The following is a 25,301-nucleotide window of genomic DNA, read 5'->3' as shown; positions in this document are numbered from 1 at the left end:
CACTATGGGTGTACCCACACCACATGGACTGCAGCGGTTCAAGAAGGCATCTCACCACCATCTTCTCAAGGGCAATTAGGGATGGGCAATAAATACTGGCCTAGCCAGTGACACACACATCCCATGAAAGAATTAAAAAAAAAACATGAGAACGTACCCCAGACTCAAGTTCTTCAAAGAAGACTAACTTTAGTAAGCTAGTGTCAGGCATTCTGGCTACATGACCAGCCCAACTCAGTTGTGACTGCCTCAATATGGTGTGGATGCTTGGCATGCCCACTTAGGTAAGCGCCTCCGTATCTGGTACTTTGTCCTGCCACCTCATCTTCAAAAGCTTCCGAAGACAGCTTCCAAAGGCAACTCAAGTAAAAGTCGTTGAGCTTCTTGGCATGACACTGGTACAAAGTCCAAATCTCAGATGCATAGGGCAGAGTGGGCAGGACTATTGCTCTACAGGCTTTCAGTTTGGTAGACAGGCTTGCTCCTCTTCGTTCCCAGAATAAGCTTCAAAGGCTGAAGACTGCACTTACTTTCTCTCGCCCTAAAGGTACTGACTCTTTGAGCTCTGATGTCATAGACAATGGCAGTCTACGTTCTGGTCCATGTGCCTACTCTTTACATGAGTGAGACTGTGAATGTCAATGACCCATTTAACCATGGAGGATACTGCAGCAAAGTACATTCCTATCCTTACCCAAAATCCACATATACGCAGTCCCTGGATAATTACAGGAGTAGGAACCTTAGCTGACGATCCTTGTTTCCAGTTCTGGATGACAAACTCAGAGGCCTGTTGTATTACTAAAATGCTGCCCAATATGAGACCAGCTAACTCACAAGAGCCAGGGGTTGAAACTAGGAATTCGGGTTTATATAAATCACCAACATTTATTCTCGCCCTGAACTCTAACAACTTTCCGTGCATCACCCACCAAAGAACCGGAATAATAGAACTTCCTGATATCTGACTAGGAAAGAGTTAAAAGGCTTTATCTTTTAGGCTAATCAAATGGATGCAAAGCATTTTGCTCCTTTGAATAAACAACAAGGTTAAGGTCATTGTAATTATGCCAGAAACATATGCACAGTGTGCAATTATATCTTTCTGGGTGCTTTAAACTTAAATTAGGTCAAATTGCTATTTGCGGACAGTTTCCCGTAGATGTTTAGAAAATGTCATCTTGTAAGCTTGAGTTATTCAATACATTGAATATATCAAATGAGTAAAGCTATTCCTACTACCAATGAAAACAATTTTCCAGTCCAGCTCATAAACAGCCATATCCTCAAATTCGTAAACAACTTTCCAATTAAATGTGTTCTACAAGTTGGAAAACAAAATGGCATCCCCACCTCTAACTATACGTTGGAGGGAAGGTCATTGATGAAGCAGCTGAAGGTGGTTGGGCTGAGGACACTACCCTGAGGAACTCCTGCAGCAATGCCCTTGGGCTGAGATAATTAGTCTCTACAACTACAACCATCTTCCATTGTGCGAAGTATGACTCCAACAAGTGTTTGCAGGGTTTTCCCTTAGAGCTCAATTTTGCATGGGATCCTTGATGCCACACTGTTAAATGCTGGTTTGATGCCAAGGGTAGCCAATCTTACCTCACCTCTGGAATTTAGGTCTTTTGTCCCATCTGGGGACATAAGGGCTGTAATAATGCCTAGAGTCAAGTGATTGTGGTGGAACCCAAACTGAGCATCAGTGAATAGGTTATTGCCGAGTAAGTGCCGCTTGATAGCAATGTCAATAACAATTTCCATCACTTAAATTGATAATCACGAGTGGTCAGATGGAGCGGTAATTGGCCGGACTGGCTATATCCTGCTTTTTGTGGCAGGGTGTACCTGGGCAATTTAGCACGTTGTCAAGTAGATGCCAGTATTGTAGGTGTACTAGAACAGCTTAACTAGGGGGCATGGCTATTTCTGTAGCACAAGTTTTCAGTACCACAGCCTGAATGTTGTTGGGACCCATAGTCTTTGCTGTAATCAGTGCTAAAAATCAAGCCCCATTTGTTTTACTCAACTTACACCATCTCCGCTCCTCTCAATGTATACCTTATTGGGGTCTGGCTCCATAGATGGTGGTTGATCTCCTGAAATACATCCAAGTAGCCATTATGTGTGGGCGAGCCTAGACAGCTAAGACCAGTTCTGCCCTCCTCCTGTATCCCTTTCTCCCATCCCATACATACACTCTCTGTTCTCTGATATGCTGCCACAAAATTAAACCGAACAAAATTTTTTTAAATGGAGGCAAGGAGGGACAATTATTATATACTTGCTTTAGGAACAATGTCAAGCCCTTTGAGAGAGTGCAGCATAGATTTATTAGAATGGTACCAGCGATGAGTAACCACATGGAGAGACTGGAGAAGCTATGGTTGTTCATCTTACAGCAAAGAATGTTATGAGGTTTAAAAGGAACGTTCAAAATCTCTCAGGGTTTTAATAGAGTAAATGAGGATAAACTGTTTCCTTTGGCAAAAAAAAAATTGGTAACTAGAGGCCCAAATTCAAGGTGATTGGCAAAAGAAGTGACGTGAGGAAACTATGTTTTACAAATAAGTTGTGACCTGAAATTGCCTGAAAGGGTAGCGGAAACAGATTCAATAGCAACATTCAAAAGGGAATTGGATAAATTTTTGAATTAGGTGTAAGGAAAAACAAGGCTATGGGGAAAGAGTAGAAGAGTAGAACTAACTGAACAGCTGTACCAAAGAACCAGCGCTGGGTCAAAAGGCTTCTTCTGTACTGTAACAGTCGATGAACAAGCAAATTTCACTGCTATAATAAAGCATTATTTTTCTTTTCATATTTCTATCATCTCTCCCCTGGCACTTTGAACTTTCCATCCCACAAAGCCTCTTGTTCCCTGGCCACTATTGTCAATCCACAATCAGCTGACAAAAGAATTACTTTGAAGTGGAATGAGAAAGGTCACATGATGTTATCCTTCTTCTTCACTGAGGACAGAGAATTCCAAGTTGGGAAGCGCTCCATCTAGCAATAACAGCAAAAACTGCACATCAAAGGCCACAAGTCAAAATAATATCACGAGCAGGGACTGAAATCATTGGATTGTAGGATCTTGTGTCTAAAGATAAGTAAGCCTGACATCCCTGCGGGGCCACCATGGGCCCCAACCTTTGGAGACCACACTGCCTTTATCAGCGAAGACTAAGCTTTGACAGAAAGCTCATTCCAAATTTGAGTTTCCTGAAAGTATAAGAAAAACAAATAATAGGGGAAAAAGGGAATTTTGAAGCTGATGGTAATTAATAAACTAACTGAAATAATTTGAAATTTTGCACTGATGACCTACTAGTTGGTACATCTTGGGTACATTTGCTGTTTGTGTTAACATTTGTTTCTCAAAGACCTCTCTAATGAGTGAATTTATGACATAGTTACAGCACTGTACTATATATAGACATGAGACATTCCAGTCTTACATTACGCTAGGTAACTGATGACACTTTACAAGGTCAACTAGGTACAGTATCAGGATGCACACTTTTCATTAGTAATGAAGTGAAGTTAGTATTGCAGTTTGCTCCAGGGACACACTGATACTTCAAATGGCATCACAATGTTAAAAGTTTAAACACTGTACAATATCCGTACATTCAACCTTTAAAAAGCTAAAATTCATTTACACTTTGCCTCCTCCTGTCAAAATGACAGGCATCCCAGTTGCAAGTGTTAGGTGGGATAGTGCAGGTGATGTATCAAGAGAAGCAGGCTGTCAAAACCTCAGTCAGTGGGTTTGAGAGCAGTGTGGAAGTGCTCCCCCTTTTCTTATCTCAATTAATCTTGACAGCAGCAGACAGACATTCATATAGAGACTCAACAACTATCTTTTCCAGTGTACCAACATGAACCAAATATGCAGCAGCAACATCCTTAGGAGCTGAGAATACTGGATGCTACTTCTTCCAGTCCACATAGGTGAATGCTATGTGCCCACAGTCAACTTCCAGCATGCATCTGAATGGGTTTATGCTGGGTGAAGATCAGTCAACCATAAAATGAATTTGATGTCTCCTGTGTTAACACTGGGTCATGTTACACTGCATTCAATATAAACAGACACAGAAAAATTGGACTCTTTAGAAGAAAGCAGGTTGTCAAATGCTATCTCTTACCATCCTATCAAGATATTTTCTGTTGTTTTTGTTTTATTCTCTGATTTCCTTCCTTTTTTAAAAAGAAACACTGGAATTGCAAATTCCAGGTTCCCTCGTGGCTTTCAAACCCAAAAGGTAACAGGCGGAAATATCAGAGCAAAACATAAACCTTGTACAAAATGCATTATTCTTTATAAAGGAAATGCGGTGTTTAGGTTTTTTTTTGCTATCAGAAGTAACATGGGGTGATGCCCGCATACATATTGTGTCTGGCAAACAGCGAAGAGGGGCACACAGAACTGGGATTTATATAATGGATTTCTTTCCTACATTCCCAGCTCTCCTCTTCTGAAAGTGAAATCCCACCAAAGTGACCATTCTTCAGGCGTGAGCTTTGAGAGTGAATATCAAAGTTATACAAACAGGAGTAGTCCATTCAGCTCCTTGAGTCTAAAATCTATTGATGTGACCATGCATCCACAGCTTTGGGGGAAGAGTGTTCCAGATTTCCACTGCCCTTTGTGTGAAAATGTGACTCCTGATTTCACTCCCAAAAGGCCTAGTTCTAATTTTAAGATTATGCTGCCTTGTTCTGGATCCTTCTACCAGTGGGAATAGTTTTTTTCTAAATCTACCCTATGAAATTCTTTAATCATTTTAAATACCTTGATTAGATCAACCTTCAACTTCCTAAGCTCAAGGGAAAACAAGCTAAGTTTAGGCAACTTTTCCTTGCAACTTAACCCTTGGTATCATTCTCGCGAATCCGTGCTGTACTCTTCAGTGCATGTGGCAGCTTGACTGTATCATATCCCATCCTCACATGACATCTAAACATTCATACTTCAAGCAGAGGTACTTTCTGGCAATCAGATCTGGAAATTCTGGCTAATTTTCTCTGCTTTAACCCAGGGGAATCAAGGCTGATTGCAGCAAAATTGCCACTGCCTCTGCTGAAGCCAGCTAAATTAGCACGGTTCTGGGACTTTTTGATTGGTATAACTCAGTTACTTACTGAATATAACCACTGAGCCATAAAGGTAGCTTACACTTAGATCATACAGAAATATATAACTGGTGAGATCCAACAGCACTCAGCAGCCTCTAAATTACTCCATACCATCAGAAGTGGAAGCGAACATCCCAAAACGTTTGAAATCAATGGCTGAAGTTTCCTATTCAGCACCCCGTACTGTCTGAACTAGAAGTAGCACTACTGCTGCAACGCCTGACCTGGACCACCCAAGGGAATAACTCAGAGACAATATGAGGAGGTGGTAGCACAATGGTATTGTCACTGGCTTAGTATTTCAGAGCCCCAGGGTAATGCTCGAGGTACCCCGGTTCGAATCCTACCACAGCAGATGGTGGAATTTGAATTCAATAAAAATATGATGACCATGTTTAGGCAACCTTTGTTGTAAAAACAATTGTTGTTGGGAAGGAAATCTGCTGCCCTTACCTGGCAACAGTGTGGTTGACTCTTAAATGCCCTCTGTGAAGGGAATTAGGGATGGGCAATAAAGGCTAAATGCTAGGCAGCGAAGCCCACATCCCATGATAACAAATAATAAAGGAGAACAAACTGACAACATCAGTATTGCAACAACTTCACCAAAGGAGTTCCAATACTTTTTCAATTTGTTCCCCTCTACTCAGAAGGATTTGGTCAGAACGTATTTGACCCTAACTTAAAACAAGAGAGAAAAAACATAAAAAGTACAAAGATGCAGAAAGATTCTTCTGTTATATTTTGAAACTTATTGACTTAAAGGAGCTATATATAACATTGGCCTAAAACCACAGATTAAAAAACATTGCAATAAACTGCACTTCTGAGAAACTAACGGTTGCATATGCAGCCTGGATCTAATCCATATAATAGAAAGTGGTGAGAAGGACACAAATGCTTTGTCTCCTGATGATTGATTTCTGTGCCCTTGTGCTACAAGTCTGAAGGCACTACCTGCCACCAGCTTCTAACAAATAAACTTATTTAGCTCCTTTTTACTCCATAGCATTAATGTTTGAACAAATATTTCAACAAATATTTCTCATGGTGCAGAGATGCCATTTCCATCTAGTGTCAGAATGGCACTAGATAAATGCTGTATATTTTTTTGCAGCGGGGGGTGTAAAATGGGGAGAAGTGTCATTGTCTGATTGTTTTTGTGCCTCCTGGCACCTAGCTCATGACTGTCACTTGGCTGAGGTCTAACAGCAGGTCATAAGCTATGGCCCTAAGCTAGAGGCAAAGCATGGCTTAGGGAGATGGGTGGGTGGGTGGGTGGGTGGGGTGGGGGGGGGTGGAGAAAGAGTTAAAATCAGCATAAATTACTGCTCACATACACAGCCATACATTTTTGGTAGCTTCATTCTAGGGCCTAGATCAGGAGCTCCCAAACCATGGGTCTCAAACCCATGAGCAATTGGAGTAGTCAGCCCCGATGCAGCAATGGCGGCTGCTGAGGAAAGACTCTTTCAGGGAGGCCCTGAGGCTAGCTCCAAGACCCCATTATACCCGCGCACACGACTTTTTTTTCTGCCCCTGGTCCACTGGGAGGGATGGTTTTGGGGGGGATGAACCAGCTCCACGCTAGCAGCATCAGTGCCTGCCATGGGTGTGCCCAATTTATTTTCTGGCCCCCATTTCGCTGGGAGAAGAGGGGATAGCACATTCAAGTGACCCCACTCATGTCAGGGTTACATCCATCAATAGGAATACCGTTTGGAAGATCAGCGAGTGGGAGTGCCAGGTCTTGCTGCAACTGGAGGATTGGGATGAGGGAAGTGGGGCCAGGAAGGACCCCTTGTGCAGAAAGTGCCAGGCATTGGCATGATACTTCTCTAATCTGGAGCTGAACAGGTCAAGAGTCATTTTGATAATTACTGCATCTAACACCATGGTCATATTTTTATGCAGAGCTTTTACCTCCAGTAGTGAGCCTTCCAACTCTTTTGCAAATGGAAAACAAACAACATATTCGTAAATACAATAAGCCTTTCCTTGAGTGGTTCACAAGTGTTTTAGTCCTATCTGAAGAAAGGCCAAAATGTCTCCTTTGTCTTAAAGTGCTTCTAGCAAAAGCATGAAGCCAAATAAGCAACAATTGGAGACCGTTCATAAGGAATATGTCAGGAAACCACACTCGTTTTTCCAACATTGAAAAAAGCAGCTTTCGCAGCAACAAGTTCAATTTAAGAGGGCTGTAACCCTCTCCGAACAAGCTCAAAGAGCATATTTTGAGGTGAGCTATCAGAATGCATGGGCAAAGCAGCCTTGCACATTTCAGAAACTTATGTTTCACTTGATGCAATATAAACAGTTAAAATAATTTTGGGGAGATAGAGAAAAATAGGCTTGGAACTGTGCCCCCTCAAACACAGTGAATCAAAGAACGGAGGCAAATGCAGCTGATCAGGAAACCATGCTGGTGGATCGGCTGAAGTGCACATCTGCTTTTGATCTTCAAATTGATGAGTGCACTGAGGGCTGCACGCATATTGGCCTTAATTTTACAGGGGGATGGGGGTACTGCTCAAGCCCCCAGAAAAAGTTGGCCCCGAATCGATTAAATTTAAATAAGGCCACCCTGCAGCCATAATGTGCTCCAATTGGCCTCAACAAGGTGCGGGTCGGATTTCTGTCCCCCCACTGAGAAGTCCTGCCCTCGAGAGCTGTTGGCCAATCTGAATGGCCAACACCTCTAGTAATCGCAAGCAATCCCCGGGGTGAAGAGGATATGGCCACTGGACTTGGGTAAGTCAGAGGCTTTGGACGGGGGGGGGGGGAGATCAGGGAGCCTAGGGAGGGATGCAAGGGGCTTAAGAGCTGCGGGTTTTAAAGGTCAGGCAGGAGGGTGCAAAGGGAGGTTAACATTGTTGGGTGATGCCCCTAATATACAGAAGGTGCCCCCCACCCCCATAGGAGGTAACCCCTTTCCTTCCTGCCCTTTTACCAAAGCTGGTGAAAAAACGGCCTGTCAACTCTAATCCGTCTTCCGCCAGCCAGCATATTATGGCGGCAGAAGTAGATTGAGGGCCTCAAGTGGGCAATAATTTGCCACTTAAAGCCCTAAGGATGGGCAGCTAGTGGGTGCCTTACCCACCCGCCACAGCCCTCCCCAAAACCCCGGTATTATGGGGACTGGGTCAGGGGTGGGAGGGAAGGCAGTGGGCTAGCCACCGACCATTTTTCGTGCCCCCTGCCCGCCCCCACACCAAAAACGCACTTGACAGTGGCCGTAAAATCCAGCCCATTGTCTTTGGTGAGCTACGTGTGTTAGAAGACGATTCTTGAAGATGCTCTGTTCTGTCTGCCACTTCCCATCCATGAAATGGCACAGGGAATATTCAGAGTTTTACAGGCATACAAGGAGAGCACGGTTGGATTTCTTTTTTAAACTGATGGTGCTCCATCTATGACAGGCCATAAGTCAGGCCTTTGCGCCTTGGTGAAGAGAGTTGCTCCGCCTTGTTTGTTCACAAGGAACAACTAAAGAACCAAGCACAGAGCCAGGTTAAGTATTGCAGCGGGTCACACCAATGGTGAACTATATTAAACCTCGGCCACTTCATGTGCGTTCGTTAGCAAATTCCTGTGAAGACATGGGGTCCAATCACAACGTGTTATCGTTTCACACTGAGGTCCGCTGGCTATCAGGAGGATGAGTACTGCAAAGGCTTTTTGAACTGAGGCACCAGCTGCTTGCATTTGCAATGGGCTGCAAAAAAACAGAACTTATTGATTTTTTTTGTGTGACCAAAACCTGATTTGCCTCCTTGCTTACATCACAGTTATATAGGAGAAACTAAATGAACTGAATGCAAGTACGCAAGGAAAGAATACAACATTCTTCAACCGAGTGATCAACTCTCAGCATTCATGAAGGAAATTGCATTTTGGAAGAGGAGTGGTGTATGCTGATGTCAAACTATGACTCTTTCCCCCAACTTTCCAAGTATCTGTCAGGCAGTGAAATCAAACAGTATCCCATTATGTGATGACCCTCCATCTCAGCCACCTGGAGGTGCACTTTGCAGCCTTTTTCCCTAATTTGTATGTGACAAAGTTCAACTGGGTCCAAAACCTGTTTCAACGTCAGCCTGGATTGGCCCGCAGTTGAAGTTGAACGGCTTATTGCAATTTCATCTGATCGATTTTTTACAAATAACAAGTTCCAGAGTTTCTCTGGTGGAATTCTGGTTCAGTGTGAAGACTGACTATCCTGACATCGCACTACTTTCATTGAACATGATGATTCCTTTTGCCAGGTGTGTCAAGCTGGATTTAGCTCTCTTGTCTGCATCAGGTTTCAAAATCTATCAACCCTGGGTGTCACATTGGAGATTAAATGTGCATTATCAATCAAACTGCCAGATTTTGAGCACACCCTGCCAGTGTATTTGAAAGCTGGAGGGGAGGGGGCGGTGGGGATATACGTAAAATAGAATTAGTGGCCAACCTCCACTCCCCCCCCTCCATAATACTGCGGTTGGATGAGGTGTCAAGCCAGTTAAGGGCCTGTTTCCACCTCAGTCACAATAATACTTGCAGCTGGAGGAGGGGGAACAAAGGACTGAGCCCGCTCTTTCATGACCTCGGGCTAAAAGGTGAGTCGGGGTGGGAGGATGGAAGGTTGTCCTGCACCAATCAGGGCACCACTCCACCACCAAGATGGTATCCTTTCCCCCCACCACCCCACTTCTCTGCCTACACCTTGGCTTCCAGAGCCCGACCCCCACTCCCCCTCCATTTCTAGGGTCCCCAATCCTTCCCTGGCCAAAAACCCCAGACTCGCCTGTTAGTCCAGCATCCATGGGTCGTCTCCTCAGGCATGCTTGTAGTCTCAGCAGCAGCCACTACTGAGTTCTGGCGCTGCTGGGAATACTCAGCTGCCAGCCAATCTGATTAGCCAGCAGCTCTCAAGGATGGGACTTTCTTGACAGAAATAAATAACAGAATCATAGAGTTGTGCAGGAGGTCGCCATTCGGCCCATTGTGTCTGAACCGGCTCTCTGAATGAACAGCTCACCTAATGCCATTTCACCGCCTTCTCCCTGTAAGCCTGCACGTTCTTCCTTTTCAGATACCAATCTAACTCCCCTCTGAATGCCTCAATTGAACCCAACTCCACCACATTCTAAGGCAGTGCATTCCAAACTTTAACCACTGGCTGCATGAAAAAGATTTTCCTCATGTTGCCTTTACTTATTTTGCCAATTACTTTTAAGTCTGTGCCCTCTCATTCTTGATCCTTTTACAAGTGGAAATTTTGTTTCTCCTTATGTTAATATTACTATCCTGCTATTTTGTTTTTGTTGGCACCTGGGGTCACGCCAATCCTTAAGCTTCAAAATGGGGTCATGGTGGGAAAACATTTGGGAAGCACTGGCCTGTCACAATTCCAGGGTGCATTTCCAGTGTGGTGAGACATCAGTTAGCCAATAAAGATGCACCCCAGACCCCAGCTAATCATCTTGATTAATATGTTGTAACTCTTTTGAGTCAAACCAAATAAACGAAGTTAGGTGGACTCAATCAGCTTCCATGAGAGAATTAATCCAGAGAGAGTAGTTGGGAAGTAACAACACATTCAATGGCCGTGTAAAAAAAAAAGGTTGGTGATGGGGCTACAATTAACACTGGTAGAGGGGAGGGTTTTTTTTTAAAGGAGAGGGGTGATGGCAATTGTTTTGAAAGGTAGGAAGACAAAGCCTGAAAAGAAACTTACAACGTCAGCTGTCATGGGAAACTTAGCGGAAAGCAGAGTGGTCAATAGTTTAGAGGCAATGTGTTGAATGACCAACATTTAGCCCATGAATGAGATGATTTTGGAGTAGGCTGGTATGGGGAGAGTGGAGAGAGATGGAGGGTTTAAGAGTGAGTGGTGAGAGTTGGCGGAAGCAACAGATGCAGTTGAATGAATGGTTTCTCTCAGGGAGAAAGAAATCCTGAGCTTCTCAAAAATATTGGTAGAGGTAATTCCACAGAAACCAAACTTTAAAAGAAAGAACTTCCATTCATATAACACACTTCACAGGCTCAGATTATTTCAAAGCACTTCGGAGTTAATGAAGTGTTTGTGAAGTGTGGCTACTGTTGTAATGCAAGGAAACACGGCAGCCAATTTACACAAAGCAAGGTGCCACAAATAGGAATGAGATAATTGGATAATCTGTTCTAGTGATGTATTTGAAAGATAACTTGTTGTTCAGGGCATTGGGGGAACTTCAAGTTCTTTTTTGAAGAGGGCTGCAATATATGTTTCCTTCTAATGAGAACACAGAGATTTGGTTTCATTTTTCATTGTTTTTGACAGCAGCACTCCCTCAGCATTGTATGGAAGGGCCTGCCTGGATTAGCACCTATAATGCAGCAAAATTTTCCAAAGTGCTTCCTATGCTGGGGGAGGGGTGGGTGACCAGGTATTGGGAAAAGCATAGTGAAGGTGACTGCAGGAGAGGTAGAAGAAATGGGTTTCCAGGAAGCTTTTGAAAATAGCTAGAGATGAAGAAAGGTGAAGAGTTTTTCAAAGGAATTCCAGAGACTTTAGCATGATTGCATCAGGTTGCACCCTCAGTATTGGAGCAGTGGGAAAAGAGACACACAGTAACCCAGAGTCAGAACAGCAGTCAATGTGAGCTACCACAGAGACATGGACATTGCAGCAATAAGGTGCAACAAGATCACAGAAGAGGGGAGTCCAAAGTTAATGGTCATATGATAGTCACTAGTAAATCAATAAGAAATGTGGAAAAATCTTCCTTACCCCATAAGGAGTAACAATGTTGAACATGGTGTAATTGAGGTAACTATCATAGATGCATTCAAGTAGACACTAGATACGCACATGAGGGAGAAAAGAATAGAATATACTGATAGGATTAAATGAAGTAGAGCGGAAGAAAGCTCATGTGGAGCATAAATGCCAGCATTGGCCAGCTGGGCCAAATGGCCTGATTCTGTGCTGAATGGCCTGACATTAAGAGGAGTGAGTTGTGGAGTTTCAGATGGAAAATCCAGAGATCCAGGTCCCTCTGCAGCTGCGGATTTTTAACTGATCTTTACTCCTCAACAGGTTCCTCCTCCCCTATCCCAGAGGTCATCCTGACCGCCAGGCTTGGGCGGAGAAGACTGTGAAGCAGGCCGCAGGAGCAAGTAGATCAGGTCCATGATCCCAGGTGTCATTGTATGAGGTTAGGGAAGCACTCCTGTCTCTCCTGACCCACCCGCAGTGTTGTAAAGATAATTACCTGCTCCGCGAAGCCATCATCACCTCCCTTCAGCTCCGGGGCTTCCCCCAACGCCTTGGAAACCCGACAGCCACTACTGAACCCACAAAGCTGGTTAAATCAGGTGCTGCCAGGCTCATTAAGATACTTAAATTGCCAACGAATCTCCTGGGAGTAGGGCAACTGCTCACTTGTGACCAGACCCCCACTAAACCAAGTAGTGGATGAGTTAATGTTGGGTTTGAAAATTTTAAAATCTGATCCCATTATGGGGGTTAAAATTTAGCCCACGAAACTGTGCTCAATTTACTTCTTGGTAAGCAACGTTATGGAAGTGATTTTCTGTAATTATAAAGATGGAGGTAAAACAGCAGCTAAAATGTACTAAGTGAAGAATAATGGATACCTGGCAGTGATATCAAGGCAGTAATCTAACCTAGGAGTTCAGGTGACTTTATCTGACATGACATCATAGGCTAATGGTCTACTTTACCCAAAGATAAGATTCCAGTCTTGGACACACTTCAGGATATTCAGTTATCAGGGTATGTGCAGTAAACTGCACAGGGTAATCTTAGTTTTGAGTTTGTTCTTGCGATGTCACTAGCTCACATTGTGGCATCAATAAGGCAGAGCACTCTATGGTGTTCACGTGTGAAGACACCCACACAACTAATGACAGTGATGTAATCATGGCACGCTTAATCACAAAATAATTAACAGTTGATTGCAAAGCAAGAACTGCATTATTATAGATACTGGAAGATCTCCTGTGGAATAACTCTCAGCATGTCAGAGATTACACTGTTGCAAGGGCTGTTGGGAGCTAATTGTATGAGTTGGGAATGCACACTGGCTGGTAAAAAGATTTAGATATTAGTTTCTGAGAGATGCATACAGAGACAGTGATTCAAGTGTTTCTAAGATTTAGAATTTAAGCCAATCAATTTTTCCTCAGATCATGATAATAGCAGGGAGCATAGTGCAAGTATGCAACATTTAAAAGGTTTGCATGATGTCATGAATCACAAGATTGAAGCTTGGGCAATTTATTATTCGCCGAGCACAAGAGTTAGTTGCAGCTGTAAAAACATTGCCAGTCACTGTTTTTAAATGAATATACAGTAAAATCTTTATCAGGCATGCTTGGGGAATGGGTGGTGCCGGTTAATCTAAAATGCCAGTTAATGGGGAGTTACATTACTCTAGGCAGACAAATGCAGTATATCTTTGTTCAGGCACAATAACCAAAAACTGACCCAATAATTTAATAATTTCAATGTAAAATCTAAGAACAACTTAGCAGATTTACAATCTACTTTTATTATCAGCTTTTTATTTAAAGAATGCATTCTCTGAACACTGAAAGTGATTGGCTTTTAGAACAAAAATCAAGCTGTCAGAAATTCTGGTTACTAGAGAACTCCAGTTGGTAGAGTGCCGGATAACACAACATTTACTGTATACAATTTAGTGTCTTATGTCCAGTTGCCAGTTTTCAAGTTGAGTTTTACCAATGTTCAGAGATTCTGACAAACTCACTTAGCTACCAGTATTGTGTCACAGTTTTCTATGTGACTCCACATAATAAACCAGGAAGAGGCAGTATGAAACAAGATTTATAACGAGTCATCCGATTGGAAAAAAGGGCATGCTTTACTGACACGTGTTAAACTGATTTGACTGTACACATTCCTCTTTTACTAAAACCCTTGATCAATTCTGTCTTCATAAACCACAACAAGGAAGCAGGAAGAGGAGTGTGCTATTTAGCCCCTTGTGCCTGATCAAGGTTGATCTGTACCTCAACTTCATTTGCCAGCCTTTTGTCCACATTCCCACAAAAATAGATCAGTCCAAGGATTGAAAAATTCAATTAAACCAGCACCTACTTACTGCCTTTTGAGGAAAGAGAATTCTAGATTTCCACTGCCCTTTGCATGAAAAATGACTTCCTGATTTCATTCTAATTTTAAGAGTATGCTGTCATGTTCGAGATTTCCTTAAGAGGAAATAGTTTCTCTGCATCTACCCTAGTGAATCCTTTTATTATTTTAAGTACCTCCTTTAGATCAATAGTTCTCAAACAGGGGTCCGTAGCCACTCTCCAGGGTGCCCATGAAATATGCACAGTCATTAGCAGCATATTCAAGAGCCTGTAAATTAATCCACTATTGAACTGACTGCCCATCACCCACATGAGTACCTCCTCACTCGACTGTCACCACATTCAGTGGATTATTCCAAAAGCGCACTAATGTGCGGCCAATGAATGATGTGATCTGCATCCAATCGCCACACAATGACTCATCAATGAGCCAATCTGAGCAGTACATTCTAATCATATGGACCAGTTTGAAAATTGCCCCGCCCTCTTCCCTGTGTGTATGTGTGGTGGCAAAAAGGAAATTTAACAAGAAGATTTGGTTACAGCAGCTGAAAATCTGTTTTGTTCGCTAGCATCTGAACTTTTGACAGCCAGGGTCTTTCAACCAATCTGGAGTTATGCTGCAAGGTGAGAGTTTAAATTGATGTTCTGCACCTGAAGATCTTATTGTGACATAAAGCCAGCTGTTTTTGGTCAATTGTAAATGAAGAGCAGTTCCCCTTTTATGGGAGACCCCAGGCCAGGACCTCACAGTACTCAGCAGCTTCATCAGGATGACAATTTTTTTTTTATTCATTCATGGGATGTGGGTATTGCTGGCTAGGCCAGCATTTATTGCCCATCCCTAATTGGCCTTGAGAAGGTGGTGGTGAGCTGTGGGTATGACAGTAAGCTATGGGCAGCACTGAGTTTTGTAACAAAAAACAATGAACAAAAAGTAAGAGGAGAGTTACATAAAATGTGGATTTCTGGAGCTCAGTAATGGATAGCTGTAATGTTATGTGCTTACAGGTTTTATCCAATGAAGCAATGAAACCAGCAAAACTCATGCTACAGACTGCAAGACATCCGGATAGTAAAGATAAGTCAAAAGAATTATTTGAATGGCAAAAGGGATACAGTCATCAAAAATTAAAACAAACATAGTATTGATTCTGGAAAAGGCCCAGAAAGCATCCTTCTTAAAAGCATTTTGGATTGCTAAAAGCAACAAAGCTCATACGATCAGAGAGGAACTGATCCTTTCAACTGCTGTAAAAATTTGCAAAGTGATGGTGAGGGAAGAAGGATCACAGAAGTTGAAGGCCACCCTACATTCTATTGACAGTTAGTAGACGAATCAAGGAATTTTCAAGAGATATGAAATGTCAATTGATAGAAAGGCTTTGTGAATATGAGCAGTTTGCAAATCAGCGTAATGAGACAGCTGACATTGATGTGCAGCACAATTATTAGCTTTAAAAGATACCCTCCTTTGTCAGGCATTACTAGAACAAGAAACAGTTGAGGAAATATTCAAGTTATTAGATAATTTCATGGAATCAGAATGACTTAAGTGATAGAAATGTGTTGCTGTTTACATAGATTGTAACAGGCACAGGAGTGCTTTTGTTGCAAGGATAAGAGCTGTAAGCCCACAAGCAATTGTGATTTTTTGTACACTGCATCATCAAGCTCTCGCTTCAAAAAGAATGAAACTTAAATTACACGCTGTGTTAAATGCAGCTGTCACAGCTGTGAATTTTGTGAAGTCCAGACCTATGAATTCAAATTTATTTGTAAAACTGTGTTCATAAAAGGGTGCAGGAGATGAAACATTGTTTTACACTGAATTACATTGGTTATCTTGCAGCAGAGTCCTAGAAAAAAGTTTTTGAGCTTTATGAAGAGCTTCAAGCTTTTCTTTCTGTGCACAATCCTGCAAGTAGTTAAAAACATCTCTTACCAATTATTGAAAACTAAACTTGCACACCTCGTTGATATTTTAACCCTGTTAAATAGGCCTAATTTATCAATACAAGGGGGCAATACAACCATTCCTGTAGTGAGTGACAGGGTTTCAATATTAGGAAGAAAATTGAGATTTGCAAAACTACACTGTGTAATCAAGTTTCAGATTCCTACGAGTGTCCGAGTTTCTGGAAGCAAACATAATGACAGCTGAAAGAAGGGATCATTGCTCATCTCGCAACTTTGACAGAGCACTTCAGTGTTTATTTTGAAAACACAAGCCCAGATGAGAATGATTCGCTTAGGATCCATTTTCAACATTTGTTACGTTACCCTGTTGCTTAAGTGGAAAACCAGAAGAAGTGCAGCTGGTGGAACCGTCCTGTGACCGCTTGGTGCAAATAAAGCTTCAGGAACAAAGACCTCCCTAGTTTTGGTCATCTGTTGCTGCAGAGTACTCAGAATTGGTAAAAGAAGCCATTGGAAGTGTTGCTACCTTTCCCAACAAAATGCATGCATGAAACATCATTTTCTGCTATGACAGCAATGAAGGCAAAGTACAGGTCCCAACTGGAAGTGGAGAATGAGTTACAACTGTCCTTATCAAACATCACGTCAACAAACGGCATTCCGTAGGGATCGCTCCCTCCGGGACATCCTGGTCCACTCCTCCATCACCCCCTACTCCTCAACCCTCTCCTACGGCACCACCCCATGCCCACGCAAAAGATGCAACACCTGCCCCTTCACTTCCTCTCTCCTCACCGTCCAAGGACCCAAACACTCCTTTCAAGTGAAGCAGCATTTCACTTGCATTTCCCCCAACTTAGTCTACTGCATTCATTGCTCCCAATGTGGTCTCCTCTACATTGGAGAGACCAAACGTAAACTGGGCGACCGCTTTGCAGAACACCTGCGGTCTGTCCGCAAGAATGACCCAAACCTCCCTGTCGCTTGCCATTTTAACACTCCACCCTGCTCTCTTGCCCACATGTCTGTCCTTGGCTTGCTGCATTGTTCCAGTGAAGCCCAACGCAAACTGGAGGAACAACACCTCATCTTCCGACTAGGGACTTTACAGCCTTCCGGACTGAATATTGAATTCAACAACTTTAGGTCGTGAGCTCCCTCCCCCATCCCCACCCCCTTTCTGTTTCCCCCTTCCTTTTTTTTTCCAATAAATTATAAAGATTTTCCTTTTCCCACCTATTTCCATTATAAAAAAAAACCCCACTAGAGCTATACCTTGAGTGCCCTACCATCCATTCTTAATTAGCACATTCATTTAGATAATATCACCAACTTTAACTTTAACACCTATGTGTTCTATTGTATCACTGCTTGTTTGTCCCTACAACTACACCCCCCCCACCTCTCTCTCTCCGCCCCCCACACACACACCTTAAACCAGCTTATATTTCAACTCTTTCTTGGACTCGAACTCAAGTTCTGTCGAAGGGTCATGAGGACTCGAAACGTCAACTCTTTTCTTCTCCGCCGATGCTGCCAGACATGCTGAGTTTTTCCAGGTAATTCTGTTTTTGTTTTGGATTTCCAGCATCCGCAGTTTTTTTGTTTTTATCACATCAAGGACAGGGAGACTCTGCAGTGAGAAGCAGGAACACCCATTTCACTGATCCCTGTATGTAAATATCTTTTTTTTTAAAAAGCATTGAGCACTCACAATATGAAAATGCTGCATATTAAGAGTATTACATATTATTTTAATTTAATTGTGTGTACACAGATTACTAATTCATTTGAAAAGATGCCCTTTAGCCAAAAGGTTTGACAACCACTGGATTAGATCATTCCTTGACCTTCCAGATTTAAGGGAATACAAACCAGGTTTATATAATAGGTCATTATAATTTAAACCTTTAAGTCCTGATATCATTTTGATGAATTTACACTGTACCTCTTCAAAGTCAATATCTCCTTCCCGAGTTCAGTGCCCAAAACTGAACGTAGTAGTCCAGATGGGGTCTGGCCAAAAGTCTGCACAACTGAAGTATCACTTCCTTATTTTCATATTCCAACCCCTTTGAGATGAAAGCCTTTGGATTATATTTGCAACTACGCACTATCTTTTATTGGTCTGCATACGTAGGCACTGTGAGGGCCCATGTGCATTTGGGGAACAATATAGTTTATGTTGGGGTGATAATTCTTTTGAGAACTAGGTTTTTCTGGAAGATGATTTCTTGTAAAAAGCAACCTGCTTCCAGTAACTGATCTTATGACTAAGCTGCCCTGGAGAAAAATAATATTAAAAAAGGGTAAACAAGAAGTTAATTACAGGAGGGTGTAGATTCCAGTGTATGTGGTTCTGTTTTCAAGCAGTTTAGTTTAGAACAAGTTGGATGCAGAGAACAGCTTTTCCAAGCAGAATTAGGTTGAAATTCTGTATGCTGGCTAAAAGAGTTTAAAACTTTTGACAAATGAATGACCCTATTAATAGTGAATTGGACTTCTGGAACAGCTAAGCTGGGAAGAGAGAGAAAAAATAATGTTCCTCGATGCAAGACTCCAGAGTTAAAGAACATTAGAAACAGGAGACTTCTGACCCAAGGTGGCTATGCTTAAGATGCTAGCGACACCCGTTTTGAACTCGGATTCTACAACCATGGGACAGCTGGAGGAGCTTTGAAGAGACAATCTTACCGGAAGTAAGCAGTATGACCAAGAATTCTCAATCCTTATGAATCTTTAAAAGAGTACTCAGACCAAGTGGTTAATCTTCCAATTTCTGATGGATATCTGACTTTAGTTTGTCGGAGATGCAAGTCCAAGGTGTGTAGAAGGAAATTTGAGTTAGGAAGTTTGGGTTAGAGTATAAGTAACAGTGTTCATTGTTCTTTTATTATCTTTAATGTAACTGACTTTTTAAGATAGAGTGCGGTTATTAGTATTCATGTTCTTTCATTCTTGTGTGGTAAAATCATTTTGTTTTAAAACAGTGAACACTGTGGCTTTGTTCTTTTAGTAACTACCTGAGTTTTTGGATTTGCAAAAAAAAGTTGCTGGTCTCTACCGAGATCATAACACAATTCTCAATGCTCCTCCAAAATACCTGAGCCTGGATTTTACAGCCCTTGGATGATGGGCTAGGATGCGGGAGGCCTCGTACTGACTGCAGAAGTGTCGGGAGGAGAACCTGTGTACCCGCTGCCATGGGATACTCTAACCCGCAGGAATGGAGGAGGCGGGCAGCCAATTAACCTAATTAATGTCAATTAGAGACCACTTCCCATCGCTGCAGCGATTTGACCAGCATGACAGCCCGCCCACCGCTGTGTGGGGAGACTGCCAGGTAACCCTTGATGGCCTCCCAATGGGTCCCCAGGGAGCAGTGGGACCTTTCTTAATGGATGCTCCAAGGCCCACGGAGGGGCCCACGGTGGCAATGACCATTCTTGCAGCTCCGATGCCACCACTGGATGGTTCACCCAATTGCTGGAACTTGTCTGTCTAGCCGCAGGACATTAAATTACACAAGCTTACTCAGCCTTCCAAGGGGCCTCCCTCTGCAGCCTCGGCACAGGCCACCTCTACTAGTCACTCTGCCATCTGCCAATGTTTTCCCCACACATTTAATCAGTCTATGAACCTTTAAAAGCTTTTGCTCCCATATACACAACGTATTAGCCCCCCTAACTTGGTGTCATCTACAATCTTGGATGTGCAACTATTATTTTACCCACATCTGAAAAGCTGAGATCGCTAAGGCCCAAAAGTGCATTGAAGCTCCTTCCAAAATCCTAATCGTTTATGACTTATCATGATAGGCACCCTTCAGCCAGGAGTTTCTAGAGAATAAAATATTGCAATTATTAAAACCTTCTATATCAGTTTTATATTTTAAAGCGATTCCTAATTTCAAGACAGCAGCTACCGGTTGTGGAGGCATGGATAAGGTTAACTACAGTTTTTTAGGAAGCAAGCCATTCAGTTCCCTGTGACAAATGTTAAGTGTGATAGCAAATTCGAGCCCTAGTCACAGCCTGACCCTTGGGTGCACCAGCTGCAAAGCATGTTTTCAGCAGGCAGAACTATATATGGAACCTACTCCTTGTGGTCTCAAGAGGACATCACCCAAGGGGAGGCAAAAATGGCAGGGTGTTGACAGAAGAAAAGAACTTGTGTCAGTGATTGTAGGGAGCATCTCACTACTGAATGAAGGCTAACAATGCCTGTGGTGCACAGAAATCTGTAAAGCTTACTTATTTGCCTTTCATTAGAAACGTAGTGTGCTGCAGTTCTGATACCCTTCTCCAATTTTAGTGCATTTAACAAAAACAATGACAAGTGCAATTATCAGTTCTATAGCTTTTGCCTGAAAGAAAAAAAAGTGTTCCCTTTAAAATCTAAAAAGATCTCCAGTAACTTCAAGGCTGAAAGAACAAAACAGCAGGAAGGGAACTGGGTGGATTGCAACACTGGCCAGACAGAAATTATCAACCTTTTCCCATGCTGACACCTGTTAAAGATTCACTCTGAAATTACACTCCCCAATTTGAATTAAATTCTCTGTCGGCATGAATCCACTAAACAACCCTTTACGACTCACTAAAACACAAAACCTAGCAGCAGAACACTGCAAAAGAAAACACACCATGGTGTCCCTTATGCAAAGCCTAAACATAGCTTGTGGGGCCCAGAGCAATACTCTTACTCCCCTTGGCCAATAAAGAAATGTTAAAAAATGGAACTGTTTTCACTTCTCTGGAGGGTCCCAATTCTCTCCAGTGTGATGGAAAAGCCACCCAGTTAAAATTGCAATCAGAACTTGATGCCATAATCAGAACCCCATCTTGAATTTAAAAGGGGACACTCCTGGCTATAGGCAGATTGCATTGAGCATTCATTCAAAAGCCTATACAAAAATCACATCATCGGGATCTGCATGGCTTGACAGGTTAGTAGCCGCCACCACCCCCACCCCCAGCAATTTTTTTCAAAAAGGTGGTAAGGTTAAAAACAGTCACTTGGTTTAATTACAGTTAATTTATTTTTTCAAGTTTCTAAGTTTAAATACCATTCTTCTCACATAACTCATTTACAACCTGCAGCCTGGCATTTTGCAAATTTCCTAATAAGGACAGCCATTGCTTCACATCATAAGGATTGTTCACATGATTGTGTCTTATCACCATCACCACCCCACCCCCACTCTGTTACTGCTACTGGCCTTTTCCCTGTCGCAGTGCAATTTCCCAGTACGCAAGAGAAGAGATGTCCTGCAGGCACTGCTGAATACAAAAACGTATTTACATGTAGGACTGGTCATGAGTTGACTATCTCATGTGTTTTCACATGTGTAACTGTGTCCTGAAGGATATTCCGTTTCTGCCATCTGTATTTGATTCAGATGGGGATTTTTTTTATATAAATGCTTTAATCATTTTGCTCTTTCTGCGAGAATAGACTCCTCACTGAGTCCGAGAGAAGTGTGCGCAATAGCAGCTCATTCCAAAAGCAATTTTATTTCAGGGCTAGAGAACAGATCAAGGAAGAACTGCTGCTGGCTGGCTGTGCTCCATAGGGAGGCCTGGGAGAAACTAGGGAGGAGCTGGAGGTTGTGAAGAAATCATGGTCAATAAGAGTAGGGAATCAGTTTCTTCCTGGAACTTGGGGTTGTGAAAGGAAGCAGAGGAAAGTCTTTTAGGCACTAAATGGGAAGGCTGCAGTTTTTTTAACAATTATAAAGCATCAGCTAAAGAGAGTTAAGATATATCCTTGCATGTTTTAATAAAATTTGATATATGAAATGACAGTTTAATTATAAAATAACTTTTTTTTTTAAACACTTAGTTTATCAGCAATAGCGCCTATACCTTGAGGATATAACCTTGAGAGTAAAGTTAATGCAGTGAATACAAAATTTATTCCCTGAGTGGAAGCGACCTAGCTCATGAGCACCTTAGGATACGGTATACCATTTACATCATGAATGTGATCGAGTTTTGTGCCATTCTATTTTGAGACTTTTTTAAAAAAATTATTTTTTTGGAGGATTTGAGTACCCAGCGTATTCTCAAATTCTATGGGAGGGGCCATTCTAAAATGTTGCCAAATAATTTAATTTTAACCATTTAAAAAACCGATGACACAATTACTGGGCTTTGGCTATGCACTGGCATCAGCAAAGGTCTGGTGTTAGTTCTGTCAGATAACTGGAGCAGGAAGAATCCAAAATCAAATTTAATCCACATTGGAGCCAAGTTGAGTGGGAGGGCAGTGGATGAGAGAATTCATAGGATATTGTACTGCATGTGCCCAAGTTAGATTCACAGAAGGGATAACTGCTGCAGCAAAACAGAACAGGAACAACCCAAAACAAACTTTCAATAAGTATATTTTGTTGGCATTTAAAAAATATTTCTTTACTGCAGGACTTCATATTAATTTGCTCCCCACTTCAGATGACCTCAGATTCATCAAATAACTAAATGTTCAATTTCAGTAACTAAGCCCAACAAATGAGTAAAAATATTAAATGCAGCATCCACCCCAATTATACAAACACCAAATACATTTTTCCTGTTTGTTGTACAACTAAACACCTGAGAGACCCCACCTTGGACTTACAATGTCACACAGGTGCAATTTTTTCAAAATTCTTGTCAATTGATTCTCTAGAAAGTGATGGATTTTACTGTTAATAATACACCCGTTGGCTGGCTATGACAAAATGGGAAATTTTTATGTATTAAATATTTATTTTTAATGATAGACAGCTACTCATAAATCATTGCCTTTTTCCAATTAAGGAAAGAATGTATACTCAGGACCAGCTTGAGCAGATAAATCGATCTGCACGCCTACTGAAATTCTTGACAACATCGAGCATCCAGAACTTAAGTAGAAGCACTTCACTATTAATACTAGCTAAAGAAGCTTCCCCTCTAGCAACAGGCATTGATCAATTCACATAATAGGAGGGTGTGACCATTTCTCACCATCCTGAGCTTATATTGCTAAAACTGGCTCCCTTTTCCCAATGACAGGATCATAGGCATACATCTTCAATGGTCTACTATATCGATATCAGGACAAGAGATGTAAGAAATGCAGACACTGGGAGCTGTCTGACTGTTATCTCTCCTGTGATCCAAACAAAACAGATGCCAATATAAAATGGCTTAAAATTAATTGTGTATAATAACACTGTTGCCTATCAGTGACTTGAAAGAAATTGAGCAAGTGAAGCCACTTCATAGGAGAAACTGTTCCAGGATAGTAAAGAATAAACGAGGTATATTTAAAGAGCTTTGAAATACACATTTCACGAAGTGTTCCTATGCTTCACTGTTAAAACCCAGGCTTTAACATCTTCCTATGTAAACTCATTAGTTTATTCAAGATCCTGCTCCAATTGGTTTTAATTGCATAAACAGACTTGTGGAATCATGCATTTAGTGTAATGTAGTGGATCATGATTCAGTCAAAGCTATCAGAAAGAACTAGAATAGTTCCTGATTCAATGCAAAGTAGAGATATATAGGACTGTGGTTGGGAAATAATGATAAATGGTAAGACGGGATGTTGAAACAAGATCTAGAAGACAGAGTTGGATGGGCTAAAAGCATGTTATAGTCGGATTACAGGAAACTGGGATTATATGAGAGGCCATTCTGTCCAACTAAGGTCACTGTTGCTGGGTCAAAATCTTGGAACTCCCTTCCTAGCAGTGTGGGTGTACCTATGCCACATGGACTGCAGGGGTTCAAGAAGGCAACTCACTGCCACCTCCTTAAGAGCAACTCGGGATGGGCAATAAATGATGGCCCAGCCAGCGAAGCCCACATCCCATGAATGAATACAAATAAAGTTCTGTGCCAATTAAAAACATAAAAAGCAACTAACTGTTAAATACATTGGGACCAACAATTTCTACAGTAATTGGTTAAAGTCACAAAAGTATAGGTTACCAGAGAAAAAGTGATCATCACAATTGTGGTAAAAGCCCTTCTAGAGATAAAACACAAACACCAATTTGAAACACTTGCGCCCTGTAATACTGCTGTTACACAACATGACGCAGCCTTCGGTGCAATTTATACAGCAGCAAACAATCAAGTGGTAGAGGAAATAGTTAATGATTCACATTTAAGGATGGGGAAAGAAAACAGGACTTCCATCTGAGGAGCTGCAGCCTTATCAGGAGAGGTGCAAGTATAATCCTACTCTTAACAAAAACAGAATTACCTGGAAAAACTCAGCAGGTCTGGCAGCATCGGCAGAGAAGAAGAGAGTTGACGTTTTGAGTCCTCATGACCCTTCAACAGTTGAAAGATCACGAGGACTCGAAACGTCAACTCTTTTCTTCTCTGCCGATGCTGCCAGACCTGCTGAGTTTTTCCAGGTAATTCTGTTTTTGTTTTGGATTTCCAGCATCCGCAGTTTTTTGTTTTAATCCTACTCTTAGTCTGTTCAAATCCAACACACATTCACACTGCCTCATGCAATTCACCAATAGTAACAATTTTTCCAAATGGTTAGTTTGTAATGCAACAGTGTTGTGTGCACAATACTTACAAATGGCTATTATTAATTTGAAAAAGTGATCCATGGAAAAATGGAACATCAGGAAAAAGAAGTTGATCATCACCAAACATATACATAAGATGACGCAGATCCATTCTTGTAAGCGTTTACCTGAGAACAAAGGGGGAAAATGAGTTATTTTTTAAAATTACAGTAGGTGAAACAATTAAAACTTGTCAAGCTAGTCAGATTCTCTTCATTACATTATAGCAGTTTCCTTCGTTAAGAGATGGTTTTATTTTTACATTAGACATTTGACTTTAAATGATGATTTGACCCTCCCTGAATTGTTTCTTTATTATACTAGGATTTTAATTAAATTTGAAATCAAGCAAGGCAATTCTTTAAGCAACCTAAAAACACATTTCCAAAGACAGTCAACAGATATTTGAAGAAATCAAATATAAAACTGCGATAAAAGCAAAATACTGCGGTTACTGGAAATCTGAAACAAAAACAGAAACACAGAATGCTGGAAAAACTCAGCAGGTCTGACAGCATCTGTGGAGAGGGAAACAGAGTTAACATTTTGAGTCCGT

At 41.8% G+C, this 25,301-nt stretch overlaps 1 protein-coding gene across 2 annotated transcripts in view; it reads right to left on the bottom strand.

Moving 5' to 3' along the window:
* Positions 1-25,301, bottom strand: part of si:ch211-212o1.2 (uncharacterized protein LOC492735 homolog) — a 122,609-nt gene that overhangs the window by 67,332 nt on the left and 29,976 nt on the right. Inside the window, exon 2 of one of the 2 annotated variants that reach the window (XM_041191769.1) lies at positions 24,754-24,873. The exons of the other annotated variant lie outside the window; for it this stretch is intronic. Coding sequence (XP_041047703.1) covers positions 24,754-24,873 — 120 coding nt within the window. The remainder of the gene's footprint in view (positions 1-24,753; positions 24,874-25,301) is intronic. 2 annotated transcript variants of the gene reach the window in all.

This window comes from Carcharodon carcharias, chromosome 7, assembly GCF_017639515.1.
Source record: "Carcharodon carcharias isolate sCarCar2 chromosome 7, sCarCar2.pri, whole genome shotgun sequence".
NCBI lineage: Eukaryota > Metazoa > Chordata > Chondrichthyes > Lamniformes > Lamnidae > Carcharodon > Carcharodon carcharias.
This window is presented reverse-complemented; position numbering and strand designations above follow the sequence as displayed.